The sequence below is a fragment of the Oryza brachyantha genome, chromosome 6, assembly GCF_000231095.2.
Source record: "Oryza brachyantha chromosome 6, ObraRS2, whole genome shotgun sequence".
Lineage (NCBI taxonomy): Eukaryota > Viridiplantae > Streptophyta > Magnoliopsida > Poales > Poaceae > Oryza > Oryza brachyantha.
This window is the reverse complement of record NC_023168.2, coordinates 8,594,353-8,609,628: the sequence shown is the minus strand read 5'-3', so window position 1 is coordinate 8,609,628 and position 15,276 is coordinate 8,594,353. Positions and strand designations below refer to the sequence as shown.

Sequence of the window (15,276 nt, the reverse complement as noted above, 5' to 3'; positions counted from 1 at the left end):
GATTTATGACTTTTCTGTTTAGTTAAAAAAACCCAGAAAACTTCTAAAATTCATAAGTAATTCATCTAGTCTCCGTTTAGGTTCATTCAAGTTTCATTAAATCCAGAAAAATGCCAAGAATCCATTAAAAACAGTTTCTTTGTCTGTTTTAGTAGTTTTATAGCCTGTTTTTCTTGTTTTGCCTTGTTTGTCGTAGGTTTTTCCCCCGTTGAAGCGCCGTTCGTTCTCGAAGTCGTCGCCGAAGTTGCTCGTGGGTCTAAGCAAGGCAAGTGGCACCCTTCTTTGATCATATTGAACCTATGACTATAAAATTCCTCGCTTTACATTCAAACATGCATTGTTTTAAGCAAATTTATTTATTGTATTTATCTATTGGGCATTTACCTTTATATACCCGTTGATCCCCATTTATTATTATTGTCATCCCAGGGTTAATTTGACTAGAAATAGGGTTAGGATATGCTTAGCCATGCTTAGTTCAACTAGCTCACCAATTGTTATTTAATTATTGTTACACTTTGATACACCTTTAATGGTTGTTATCATTATTCATTTCCCGATGTGGATTAATATAACTAAAATATTGTTTATGGTGGGCTGTGAGTGCATGGTTTTGAGAGTCGTGCCCATGGCAATTAAGGACCGGTTCTCAGGAAACCCTGAAGGTCTTACACGTACTAAACACAAGCCAGAATGGGCAACGGTGAGACTCGTAATCTAGCTTGTCCCTATTCGACGTACCGAGGCAAGGTTAGGCGTGATGGAGTATGGACGGGCAATCGTGGTGTAACGAAAGCCTCTGCTGCTTCCGGATCTACCAAGGCACAAGAGGGGACTGCCCGACTTGGTGTAAAGGAGGGGGTGAAACCTGAAGTGTGGTGCAATTGTCTAGGGAGGGTTAGGTGAAAGGTCTTATCATGGTTTCCGTACTGAGGTATCGTGGTGATACGTTGGGGCATGGTAACATGCTTGGCAGCCATGTCTTGTGGGTAAAGTTGTACACCTCTGCAGAGTAAAACTATTTGAATAGCCGTGCCCGCGGTTATTGGGCGAACTGACAGACTCACTGGGATTAGTTGAACCATTAATAACCTGATTAATCTTGGAACTGGTTTAACTCTGCGCAATGTGGTGTAACATTAGCAGTGGTTTGGGTCTGTCGCAACGTGGTTTAACATTGGACAAAGGGTTGACCCTGTCGCTACGTGGTGTAACGTTCGACAGCGGTCTAGGCCTGTTGCAACGTGGTGTAACGTTGGACAGTGGATGATTATTTTAAATGTTACTTTATTTTTATTTCAGTCTATTTTATCTACTGTTTTGCTAAATTATCGTAGCTTTGTGCAATTTAACCTTAGCCTATCCCTTGATACCCTATTGCATTCATTATTCTCCCTCTCTTGGGTGTTACTTGTTGAGTACGGTGATTTGTACTCAGCCTTGCTTAATTTTCCCCCACCAGAGCAAGTGCCAGAGCCTGTGTCAAAAGAAGGTTGTTCCGAAGGTTAAAGTGAGGTTCAGTCCGCCGTCGAGAATGCCTGTGGTGTGGAGCCGTCATCGCCAGCTGGAGCTGAAGATTAGATGGTCTAGTCTGGTTTTTCTTTTTCCGCTGCATTTCGATAGATAATTGTTTTTATTTGTTTTTAAGTCATGAAACTGTGTACTCATTTATCATAGTGTGTACTCGGGCTGATTCCTGGACCGAGATTTAATACATGCTATTGTTCAGAAATTTGGTGTAAATTTCTAGGCGTGACAGATGTCTTGTTTCTTAGCTTTCCAAGAAACCAATTTATCTCCAAAGAATACAACAAAACCACCTATTGATCTTCTGTAATCTAAAAAACCTGCCCAGTCAGCATCTGGACTTTCTTGAGTTATGATCCAAATTCATTTGTGCTCGTGTAAATGCCGACTTTGATGGAGCGAACCGAAGGCCAGTTGCCAGGAGGCTTGGGTGGGATGGATTCTAGGGTTCCGCCTTATATATGCTTCTTGTAAGTTATCGTTTGGCGTTGTAACTTCATCCCGATATATTAAAGATATTTGCTAGCTGGCGCCTGTAGTTTTTTCTCTTATGCTTTAGGAGAGTTTTTCACGTTAAATCTCGTATTCTGTAATTAATCTATTGTGTTCATCGTTTATTAGCTGATCATTTCCTAACAAATTCCTTCATTTCAAAGAGCCAATTTAGTAGAAAAAAATACCCCAAAGTTGCTAATGTTTTCGTTGTAAAATCCTTAAGAAGCCTGCATGGCCTCAAGCATGTTTTCCTTGTAAAAACGTTATAGGTCCTCCTTTACACCTGCATCGTGTGGGTCAGTCAACACGTGACTGATTAAGTAGGCTGTAGACAAGCAATATTCAAACCGTACATTTGTTTTTCTTCTTCTTTGTGCTATTGCTGCATGAGCTTTTCCGGGCTCATCTTTAGCCGTTGTTTCACCCATTCATTTTGATGATCAACAGCCCACGGTCGTCACTGTAGTAGTGTTATCAACGGTAAAATATGCTACTATGTTTTCAGATAGAACACGACACATATTTCGATGATCAACAACCATTCATTTTGATGATCAACAACCCACGGTCGTCACTATAGTAATGTTATCAACGGTAAAATATGCTACCGTGTTTTCGGATAGAACATGACACATATTTTGCTCATGTGATCTCTCCATCCCAGGGTAATAGCACATCCTAGGGTAATAGCACCACCTGCATAAGCCTTATGCAGTCACAGTCACAGTAGTGACTGCAGCCGATCCGGATCCCATCTTAACCTATGTATGTTGATCTTTTGTTGACAGCATCCTGAACCGTATAGGAATGTGATTAACTATGGTGTAGAAATAGAACCAACCACCTGAGAGGATGACCTATAGGATTTTTGGTGACGTCCTGGAGGTAGAGTGATGTCATTTGTTGATCAACATTGTTACACGTGGCATTATACTATCATCTAACTAAATAATAGACAGATTATCTGAAAAAAAATAAAATCTATAATTATATGAACCCGCCAATACACAACCTGGTGTACGTTTTTTAGATAATAAGTAAAACTCAGCCTCTGCACCAACTAGGATGCACGTCGCCAATTAACCTATTGTACTTGTAATATATATGTATAATATCTATATAGGGAATAATATATATAGCAAAACTAATATGTGCATCCCCATAGAATAAGCTATTCTATGCCTTCCCTCCCCTTATAAGGCCCAAACCCACCTCCCACCCCTTCCAATTCCAAGGGCCCAAAACCTCTGTCCTCGCCTGGTCAAAGCTCTCCCCGTCGGTCAAACCTGTGCTTTGTCCAAGTCCATTTATCTATAAAATGCAGTAACGCGAAGACATAAATATAGTAACATGTCTTACAAAATGCAGTAACAACGTCATGACGGATATAGTTTTCTAAATCACATTTTTTAACCACTGTAGTGCAAACGCTTTTAAAAAATAATATAAGACACAAGAGATATTGCTCTGTAAACATTGGAAATACAACCTTTTAGCTCTCCCACATGTATTAGTTGTACTGTAGCAATAGTATGTAGTCACACCTCATGTTACTACACTTCGATCATGATGTTACTATACTTATATCGCGATGTTACTGTAATTGTGCAGTAACAGTCTACATGTTACTGCACTTGTATCGCTATATTACATCAATTATGCAGTAACAATACACATATTTTATGGTAACGTGGTGTTATTGCTACATAAAATGTGTAGCGTTGCTGCAACTATTGCCATAGCATTAGTGTATACTAAAATAAATCATATAGATGTTTATTAAGATTTTAAACTTTAAACAACTTTATCTCTGTTAACGCCAGAATTGGGATAATTGTCGTTGGAGATTAAACTGTGATTAAAGACCGAATTAGACAGGAAACAAAGCAATCGGATAGAAGACCAGACGGTATACGACTCGGATTCAGCCGATGGAGTATGGATCGGATAAGAAATAGAGTCCAATTGGGCTTAGAATGTTACAGAGAGATTCGGAAATAATCAGAGTCCATGTAATTTAGATTTTTCCTTTATCTCCAAGAGAGTTAGAGTCCAATCGGGATTTTTGTTTTAGAGATAGAGTTTAAATAGGAGTTTGTTATTTCTTTTATATATTAGGAGTTATATGTCGTGTCCAACACAGCCTAGCCTCCACTCGACGGTATGAATATGTATGCCCGGGGTCATTGTAAATCATCTACATCATAATTTAGATCAACTACTTTCGGCGCATCGCCACCCTCTTCCGAGGTTTCAACTCCGGTGAAACTTGGCACTTGACACGGGGCAACATCGCTTTGATCTCTGGTGGAGGGGTAAGTCCTATGTTCCGCCAGGCCAAGCTAATCGTATCGGCTAGATTAGAACTCTCTTGGTTCGGTCCGATCTTCTAATCTAGTTGTGCGTTTGCCAGTTACCGTATCAGTTTCAACTTGAGTTACTTCTATATCTCGAGTTGATCTGGTCGACCACTTTAGGCGATCTTCCTTGATTTGATATTTGCTATTTGACATCTTCAATCTAGTATTGTCTCGGTTTGATCCGATCTAATATATTGCATTTATCAGATAGTTTATATCATGTTGGCGTATTTTGCTCATTGTTTTATTGGAGTACTAGTCGATAAGTTATCCATCATCGGCTCATCGGCTTGATAGCGATCTAGATCTATTTAATATTTATCCTGACATTGCTAGGCGTAATCTTGAACTGTCTCGGTTGGGTCCGATCTTCTATAATTATTCTTAGTAATCTAGGTTAGTAATCTAGGTTAGTAATCTAGGTTAGATATTTTATAGATCTTGATCGTTTGTCAGTCGTTTATAGCCGATGATATTTGGCGATCTACATGTTCATTATATTTACATCAATAGAGTAGTCGATTGCTTTACTGCATTATTTTTACACCAATCGGCTTGATTTACTTAGATCGATATTTATCTATGTTGCATCGGCTTATGAGGATTACATGCAAATTGGATTTAGCCGATCGCAAAGCATTTATAATTATGGCAAAGCATTTATTGTTGAGTTAAATTGTTCCAAGTAATTCATCAGTTTATTTATTAGCCTTGTCGGTCTTCATGTTTCCTATAATTATATCGGGATCGGCTGCATATTGTCTTGGTTAAGTCCTATCTATGTATGTTTGGTTTATCTGGTTATAGGGGCTCGTCCGATCAACCAAGATTAATAAGTAACTTGGCGGATCAAATTAACTGGCATGCCCGTGCATTCTATGATTTAGGTTCTGCACTGTAGCTATCTAAGATTGACTCCCAGACCTTTGTGTGTGACACGTCAACATTCACATTTTAACGTCAACAATCTCTCACCTCATATATTATTTTTTAAAATATTTGTACCACATTGTTAGAAAAAAGTGCTTAAAAAAGTAGATCCCTCAAGGGTTACTGTACTTCGATCTTGATGTTATTGTAATTGTGCACTAACAATGCACATGTTACTGCACATATATCGCTATGTTACTACATAGTATCATGGCATTACTGTTACATAAAATATAGCCTATGACACAGTTGTTGAAAAGGGAAGAGAAGTTCAGATGGTCTATCGAGTGCGCCAACAGCTTTGAAGAGCTCAAGCAAATGTTGGTGTCAGCGCCCGTGTTGATTTTGCCAGATAAGTCAAAAGACTTCCAAGTTTACTATGATGCATCCCGATCTGGGCTAGGATGTGTGCTAATGCAAGAAGGAAGAGTGGCTGCTTATGCCACTCGACAGTTGAGACCGCATGAGGGTAACTACCCAACCCATGATTTGGAACTAGCAGCTGTAATCCATGCCCTTAAAATCTGGCGACACTACCTAATTGGTAACAAGTGTGAAGTGTATACGGATCATAAGAGTTTAAATTACATCTTTACACAACCGGATTTGAATCTCCGCCAGCGAAAATGGTTGGAATTGATCAAGGATTATGATTTAAGCATTCACTACAATCCGGGTAAAGCAAATGTAGTTGCAGATGCTCTAAGCCGGGAGAACTATTGCAGTGCCTCTATGTCAACGGAAGTTTGTGAGCAGTTACAGCAGGAGTTGGAACGACTAAATTTGGGTTTAGTTGAAGAAGGTTTTGTGGCAGCCCTAGAGGTGCAACCCACATTGGTGGATCAAGTTCGCCTGGCCCAAGCAAATGATCCAGAAATTGCAGAACTAAACAAGAATATGCGAGTTGGTAAAGCTCGGGACTTTTCAGAAGATGAACACGGAACAATTTAGATAGGAACCAGGTTGTGTGTACCTGATAACAAGGAGCTAAAGGAGTTGATACTTCAAGAAGCTCATCAAACTCAGTATTCTATTCACCCCGGGAGTACAAAAATGTATTAAGATCTGAAAGAAAAGTTCTGGTGTGTCAGTATGAAGAGAGAAATTGTAGAATATGTCGCCGTGTGCGATGTCTGTCAACGAGTCAAAGCCGAACACCAAAGGCCAGCAGGACTGTTGTAGTTTCTTCAGATTCTGGAATGGAAATGGGAAAAAATCGGGATGGATTTCATCACTAGTTTGCTAAGGACCTCTATCGGTCACGACTCAATTTGGGTAATCGTGGACCAATTGACAAAGGTCGCCCATTTCATACCAGTTCACACCACCTATTCAGGGAAAAACACTAGCTGAGATTTACTTGGCCAGGATCATGTGTCTACATAGAGTGCCTAAAAAGATTGTTTCTGATCGAGGAAGTCAGTTTACCTCAATGTTTTGGAAAAAGTTGCAGGAAGAATTGGGAACCCGCCTAAATTTTAGTATAGCTTATCATCCACAGACGGATGGTTAGACAGAAAGGGTAAATCAAATTCTTGAAGACATGCTTAGAGCGTGCGCTCTCTAATTTGGTGGAGCATGGGATAAGAATTTGCTATATGCGGAGTTGTCATACAACAACAGTTGTCAAGCCAGTTTGCAGATGGCACCATTTGAAGCCTTATATGGTCGGAAGTGTCGTACACCTCTCTTCTGGGATCAGGCAAGAGAACGTCAAGTTTTTGGAACCGAAGTTTTGAGTCAGGCGAAAGTAAAAGTCAGAATAATCTGCAAAAGGTTGAAAACAACTCAAACCCAGCAGAAGAGTTATGCAGATAACCAACGAAGGGATCTAGCCTTCGAAGCCGAAGACTATGTGTAACTTCACGTCACGCCTCTACGAGGAGTGCACCGGTTTCAGACCAAGGGAAAGTTGGCACCACGGTTCGTGGAACAATACTGAATAATGGAACGCAGGGGAGAAGTCGCTTATTAGTTAGAACTCCCTACTAACATGGTCAGAATCCATGACATGTTCCATGTGTCACAGCTCAAGAAATGTCTACGTGTGCCTGAAGAACAGACCAACTCTGAGCACATCGACCTACAGGAAGATCTAACCTATGTGAAGAAGCCAGCTTGAATCCTGGAAACCAGTGAAAGGAAAACTAGAAATCTTGTGATCCGATTCTACAGAGTTCAGTGGAGCTATGACTCCGAGGGAAGAAGCAACATGGGAAAAAGAAGATGAGCTCAAGGCCGCCGATCCGCACCTCTTCCCCAGTACCTCCGAATCTCAGGGTCGAGATTTCGTTTAAGAGGGTAGGTTTGTCATACTCGGAGTTTAATCCTAAGCCTAATTCGTAAAAGAAAGTCGTAAACAATAATTGGCTTAATTAACTCAGGAAAAATCCCTCTAAAGAAATTAATTTAATTAAATCAAAGTCCGCAAATTATTAACTGAATTTAAACTCAAATTGCAGAATATAAAATCTTGCTCCAAAAATTTAATTTAAAACTCGGCAAAAAGGTGAGGCTTTCGCTTTTCCTTTTTCCCCTCCTTTTCCTCCCTTTTTCCTTTCTTTTTTTTCGGATTGGGCCGCAACCATATTAGTGCATAATAATACAAATCCTAAAGATATTTCTTAAGATTTCAAACTTTAAACAACTTTATCTCTCACCTCATATATTATTTTTTAAAAATGTTTCTACAACATTGTTATGAAAAAGGTGCTTAAAAAGAGTAGATCCCTCGTAGTATGTTTCGACGTTGTTGCTGTAAATTAGTTATTATGTTATTGTATTTTTGCCTTCGTATTACTGCAGAATTCCTGTGAGATAAGAGGTGGGTTTAGATAGACATAAGGGGAATCTCATAAGGGGTTTGACCCACGGGGAACTCTTTGACTAACCTTTAAATGGGGTGAGGGTGATATTTAGACCTTGAAAAGAGGGGTGAGAGGTGTGATGGGTCTTAAGATACCTTGGAAGTGAGGAGGTATAAAATACTTTATACTAAGGGGTGCACGTATTAGCCTTGCTAAGTGAGGGGTGGGGGAGGGTATATATAAATAATTGCTTCTCACTGTCTGCTATCTAGTTTTATTTAAATAGGACCATCAATAACCAAAATCTTAAAGCTGAATTTTAGAGTTGATTTAAATTATTCTTTTATTATAGTTTATTTTTCTAAAATGGGAATCATAAACAGTGGATCGGTAAATATAATATAGGAAATGGGCCTGTATAAATGATGAGAAAAACTAGAGGGTTATTGTTTGGTTTTTTCATGAAAAAATGTTAAATATCATATTTTCCAAACCGAAATAATTTATGGACAAAACTTTTGTATACATATTGTTAACAATCTAAAAGCCAAAACGGAAAAATAAACTTCTGTAAAAAAAATCCTAAAGTCCACTTTAAATTTAATATTAAAAATTTAAAATTTGAAACAGAAAGATTGGAGCGCTGAAGTTGTAATTATGGGCGTTAGTGTATGGTAGTATATATTATATGTGCATGTTGGTGTGTACGTTTCCTGTAAAGAGCCAAATGATTAAAGAGTTGTCATTGACGTGGCTCAACGCAACCGGCTATTGTAATGAATATAAGATATATGCTACTAGAGATAAGGACATGGAGAGTTTTATTTATATATAATAGTCCTGGCATAGTACAGCAAGTAAAGTATAGAATAACTGGATGTTTGAAACAAAGCTTGTCTTTTTCTGCGAAGAATAAAGAAAAAGATACTCGTACTGACGTTGGACAGAAGAAGCCGTCTGGATTTTGGAACACACTTGTTCGCATCCGCAGGAATTTCGCTATTAATAAAGAAGAGGAAATAAAATACTTCCAGAAGGCTAGTACAAATCATATCGTTGGCCATCCTTTTTCTCTTCCCCTTCTGGAGAGCACGTGCGAAAGAGCAAGCAAGCAACCACAACCCCAACTGGAGAAATTAAGAAGGAATAATTTGACTCATGATATGATATCCCGTCTTTACCATTAATAACCCCCCAACTTGAGTGTCTTTCTTTTGCCTTATAGAACGAAAAATGATATATTTGTAAATAAAACTATTATATTTCTGTTCTTACTGATAAAATCTAAAGCTAAAAAATAAGCTCTAATGAAAAATTCAAAATTAACTCTAAATTTAAAAGTTAAAAATTTAAATTTTGATTTATAAGCATATGCATAACCATAAGCGAAAAGACGAGGATCATACACTCGTCTCATAATACACACCATGGTGGTAGGAACCGATGCATCCATCCCAAAAATATAAACTTACAGCTTTTCAAATTTATCCAATGACAATGTAACAATTTCTATGATTTTTAAATTAAGAGTTCTTTTATTGCTATTGAGATGATAATGGGAAGAACCACGTTCTGGTGTAAAAGTTAGTACACCTGTGCACTGAAATTTTACATTAAAATATATTAGTCTTGGTATTTTTAATAGAGTGAAGTATATCAGTGGTCTTTAAACTTGTGTGCATATGTTATCTAGGTCTCTGAACTCTCAAAATACATTTTTGGGTCCCCGAACTTGTCTGGAGTGTCATATAGGTCCAAACGGGCTTCGATCCGCTCCATCCGCTGACGTGGCATGCCACGGTGGCGCCTTCGTGGCACTGACATCGCCCGACCACCACCCACGCTGTCACGGGCCAGCTATCTCCCACTCGGACGCACACACATGTGAGAAGAGAACGTAGTAGCACCACAAAGGAGTGGAGGAATCGAGAAAAGAATAAGAAGAGAGATACCGATATGTGGGACATACATGGCCCTACAAACACGTAGGCGTCACCATGACATGCCATATCAGCGGATGGAGCGGGTCGGAGCCCGTTTGGACCTACACCCTAAACAAGTTTGGGGACCCAAAAATACATTTTAAGAGTTCATGGACCTAGATGACACATGCATACAAGTTTAAGGACCGCCAGTGCACTTCACTCTTTTTAATATAAGTGTAAAGGGGTAAAACAAACGATACATTTGCAAACAACAATAATTCATTAATAAAACTCTTTACCTATTTAAAAGGTCAGGCTTAAAAATAAACTATGATAAGAAGATTTAAAATCAAGTTTAAATTAAAAATTAAAAATTAAAATTTTAGGTTAAAGAATAAGAAGAATTGAAAATATGAGGGTGTAAAATCTCCCTCGTACTTATCACAAACTTTACCAGCTTTCTCCTTCTAACCACACTCATAACACTCTTTCATTTAATTTAATTGTTATGCCGTCTTTCTTAATACGTTGGTCCAGCTCTAAAACTCACTGTTTTGGGAGATTAAAAAAAAAAAAAGAAGAAAGAGTAGCAGCAGTCGTGTCGCGTCAGGTTTCCCCGGGCGGTCAAAAATGCGTCCGGCGATTTGCCGGTCACCAGAGGACAAAACGACGGCCAGGATGGACGCATGGTGTCACCGCGCGCGGCAGGTGGAAGGACGCTGGGCCGACCCTCACTCGGCAACTACTTCTCAGCTGCCGCCGTCGCCGTCGTCGTCTTCGATCGCTCGCCGCCTCTTCTCCTCTCCCACTCCCTCCCTTGTACTCTCCTCCATTCCCACCTCCTTTGGAGAGCTTCCTCCCCTTCCTCTTTCGTCCCCCAGTTCGCCAGCCAAGAATCACTGGGAGTGAGCTAGCGAGCGAGAGGAAGCGATTTGGTGGTGGTAGGCATCATCATGTACCGCCGGCTGATGGGCGCGCCGGCGGCGGCGGAGGACACCGGTGAGTGAGGCGCGCGCCGGCGATCATGGTGTGGTGGTGGTGAGGAGGGTGAGCGAGCCTGATTGATGTTGGTGCGTGTGTGGGTACGTGCAGGGAAAAGCGGGTCGAGCAAGGACGCGATGAGGATCATGGTGTCCGTGCTTGTGGTCGTCATCTTCTGCACGCTGCTCTACTGCGTCTACTGCTGGCGATGGCGGAAGCGCAACGGTGAGCTCTCTCTTCTTGGATCGCCGTCGTGATGTTCGATCGAGTGGACACGGGCGGGCAGAAAGGACGATGATGCTGGGTTTGGTTTGAATGATTGGATGCAGCTGTGAGGAGAGCCCAGATGGAGAGGCTGAGGCCGATGTCGAGCTCCGACCTGCCGCTCATGGACCTGGCCTCCATCCACGCCGCCACCGACAGCTTCTCCAAGGCCAACAAGCTCGGCGAGGGCGGCTTCGGCCCCGTCTACAGGGTACTCTCTCCTCTCCTCTGCTTCGATTCATCGGGTGTCAAGAGAACTGATTGGTCGGTCGGATTGGGTTTGGGTGGGCAGGGCGTGCTCCCCGGCGGCGCGGAGATCGCGGTGAAGCGGCTGTCGGCGCGGTCGCGGCAGGGCGCGGCGGAGTTCCGGAACGAGGTGGAGCTCATCGCCAAGCTGCAGCACCGCAACCTGGTCCGCCTCCTCGGCTGGTGCGCCGAGCGCGACGAGAAGCTGCTCGTCTACGAGTTCCTCCCCAACGGCAGCCTCGACGCCTTCCTCTTCAGTACGCCCTCCTCCTCCTCTTCTTCTTCCTCTTCTTCTTGCCGCCGCCGCCATTGCTAGCTGTCTGCGTGCCTCGCTCCCGTTGGCTGTCTCATCTCCTCTCTTGCGGTCACGGTAGTTGGAAAACATAACCCGTGAGCACGATCGCCGCCGGCCATTAATGCCGCCGTACGTACGCTGTGCAATTACTCCATGGATCGATGGATGGATCGTTCGCCATTGATCTCCAGCGACCAAGCAATTAATCCGCCCATCGATTCATCCACATCCACTCATTAACAGTAAACCACCACCACCAAACACTGTGTGAGTGTGTGACTGACGCCACTACCCTCACCTTAATTACGCTGACATGATCATTAAAAAGAAAGCTTTGGAGATTTTACAGCGGATTAATTAGCAGTGAAGTGAGGTGATGGATGAAGAATTTTGCAGATGAAGGGAAGAGCGCGGAGCTGGGGTGGAGGACGAGGCACAACATCATCGTGGGCATCGCGCGGGGGCTGCTGTACCTGCACGAGGACTCGCTGCTGAAGGTGGTGCACCGCGACCTCAAGGCCAGCAACGTCCTCCTCGACGACAAGATGAGCCCCAAGATCTCCGACTTCGGCATGGCCAAGATCTTCGAGGACGAGTGCAACGAGGTCAACACCGGCCGCGTCGTCGGCACCTAGTACGCACCGCACGCCCAAAATCCATCACGCCAATTCAAAGCAAACACGGTTTTTTTTTTTTCTTTTCTTCTTCTTTCTTTTGAAACCCGTTGATGTTCTTGCTTGCGTGCAGCGGGTACATGGCGCCGGAGTTCGCGCTGGACGGCGTCTACTCGGTGAAGTCCGACGTGTTCAGCTTCGGCGTGCTGCTGCTGGAGATCCTCAGCGGCCAGCGCAACGGCGCGCTCTACCTGGAGGAGCACCAGCAATCCCTCATCCAAGACGTGCGTGCACTAAACCTCTCAGATCGATCGATCTCCATGGATTGATCTCGACGAGAGCTTAGCTAGCTAGCTCCTCCTTGCTTTCAGGCATGGAAGCTGTGGTCGGAGGGGCAGGCGGCGGAGTTCATGGACCCGGCGCTGGCGCGGGCGTACGCGGCGGAGGAGGCGTGGCGGTGCTACCACGTCGGCCTCCTCTGCGTGCAGGAGGACGCCGACGCGCGCCCCACCATGTCCAACGTCCTGCTCGCGCTCATCAGCGACCACACCAACCTGCCGGAGCCGTGCAGGCCGCCCATGTTCACCAGGCTCCGGAGGGTGCTCCTCGCCGCGCCGCCGCTCACGACCAAGACGGAGTCCACCACGTCACCGATGTCCGTCAACGACGTCTCCATTACCGTCATCGAGCCACGATGAGGTGCCATCGATTCGATCCATCGTCATGGCCGCTTCCCATCTTCTTGTACATATATTTAGCTCAATCTTTAGGTAAATCGGTTCACACCTCAAGAAATGGTAGGATTTGTTCTCTGAATGTTCGATACGGATTCTCTCTATTATTGTTGGCATTAATCGACGTCAATAGCTGTTTATGTAGCAGGTACTGCAGAGGATCCAAAATATCATCGATTGCCTTATAACTTCTCAACCGTAGTGTACTACCACTAGTAGAGTGCAGAGTATGGTGGAGTTAGTGAAGAAATTCACAAGAAAAAGAGGTAATTAAGTACCCTTCCAAATGTGTAAACAAGAGGGTTAGGTAATGAAAAGGTTTGGTTTGGATCAGTTCAGTGAATCAGCGATTTGTTCAGATGAACTGTATCAACAAATCCAGGTTTTCGGGTTTCTGAACTTGTTTTTTCTCTCCCAAGGAGCAGCTTGCGTGAAGGTCTTTTTGTATTGTGGACTTCCCTGACACGACTGCAAAAGATGCATTGAACTTGTAACGAGCAAGCAGAGTCCTTTTTTAGTACGATCTGTCATTGCAGCTAATAAAAGTCTTGTCATCGACTCTTGTCGTGTGACCTCTCATCAGCTTTGCAGGCCCCGTTTAATTCCAAAAACTTTATATCGTATCTTTGGATAAATAAATAAAACATTGAATATATATAAACGTTAAAACTAATTACATAATTATGCGGGAAATCGTGAGACGAATTTTTACACCTAATTAGGACGTGATTAGCCATAAGTGCTAGAGTAACCAAACATGTACTAATAACGGATTAATTAAATTCAAAAAATTGGTCTCATGGTTTTCGGTCGAAATCTGAAAAGTATTTTGTAATTAGAGTACGTTTAATACTTTAAATGGGTGTCAAAAACTTGATTTGATGTTTTTGCAAAAACTTTTTTCAATCCAAACAAGCCTGAAGGAAACTGTGGTCTGAAAGCGGGAAACTTTATGACTTCTGGTGCTCATGTTGGGCCTCTGCTGTTCTCATCTCACCGCATGAAAGGCATGGTGTTTGCTAGCTGATGGTAATTAACAGTGAAAAAAAACACACATATCTGATGCAGCAGAGATTCTGGTGTTGGTACGATATTTCAGATATTTGGTCTCAAATATGCATCAGATGATTTATTGTATAGTTAATTGTAAGTGTGATCCGAAATTTATTGTGATGGTGATACAAGGACGGATTGTGATAGGAAGAGAGTGCGCAGCTGGCCGGTAGGTCTAGACTCTAGACTGGGCTCGGGTTAATTGAATGCTGCAATGTTTAGGTTGCTTAGGATTGTGAAAGCTGCACAGCAAATGCACTAATATTAGCTTTTTTTTTCGGAAGGTCGACCTTTCAAATTGTTATGTTATAAAGGAGATCTTTTTCAATAGGAATATAGTGCCAACTTTAAAGTTGGAGGACTAATTTCTAAGAGCAAATCTAATAGGCTCCCAGTTTGTCTTCCTACATTAAAATTTAGCAAAAAATGAGCCCAGAAGACCCCAAACTGTAAGATCAAGGAATTGATCTATATGTTTTGATGATGAGCAATGGACAGTTTATAATTTGAACTAGTGTTTTTTGATGTGCTGACAGTTTCGGTTTTGGACTTGTGCTCAAAATATGGTGTTTTTATTGTTGCATGTGCAGGTATTGCTTGAGACCTCAGAAGAGTATTCCTGGTGATGAATTAGAGTTATATATGGCACACAAGAGAGATTGTGTGCACAAGTCAAATTTTGAAAGGAGTCCGAATTTGGAAAGATTGACGAAGATAAGGAAAGAGGAGTCAAATTAGAAAATGAGTTCGAATTCAAGAAGATTAATGGAGATAAGGAAATAAATAGAAGTCCAATTTAGAAGAGAGTTAGAATTTTTGAAGATAGATGGAGATAACAAAGTAAATAAAGATTGTGACTCCTTATTTGTTAAGAAAAGGTTTCCCACAAGATTGAGATTCCTAATTAGTACCATGTTGAGAGTATAAATAGATACCGAGGGGGTATGCCACTGGTGTGCTTTTTGGTGAGACTTAGATGAGAGAAAAATAGGGCTTTAGCCTAGATTTCGGTTTAGACATAAAGTTTTGAGAAGAGTGTTGTTAG

At 42.0% G+C, this 15,276-nt stretch overlaps 1 protein-coding gene across 8 annotated transcripts; it reads left to right on the top strand.

Annotated features, from left to right (window-relative positions):
- The first annotated feature begins 10,712 nt into the window (after positions 1–10,712).
- On the top strand, positions 10,713–13,757 carry LOC102714339 (cysteine-rich receptor-like protein kinase 10). 8 transcript variants are annotated; one of them, XR_001551757.2, is made up of 8 exons: positions 10,713–11,043; positions 11,137–11,250; positions 11,355–11,500; positions 11,582–11,792; positions 12,227–12,464; positions 12,578–12,728; positions 12,816–13,214; positions 13,327–13,757. XR_001551757.2 is itself a non-coding variant. In XM_006664897.3 (7 exons), the coding sequence occupies exons 1-7, from the start codon at positions 10,998–11,000 to the stop codon at positions 13,140–13,142; spliced, it is 1,233 nt and encodes a 410-aa protein (XP_006664960.2). In that variant the 5' UTR covers positions 10,713–10,997; the 3' UTR covers positions 13,143–13,757. The 8 variants fall into 8 exon arrangements, 1 of the variants encoding a protein (XP_006664960.2); XR_001551758.2 differs by having other exon boundaries at positions 13,324–13,757; XR_001551756.2 differs by having other exon boundaries at positions 13,312–13,757.
- Positions 13,758–15,276: the final 1,519 nt, after the last annotated feature.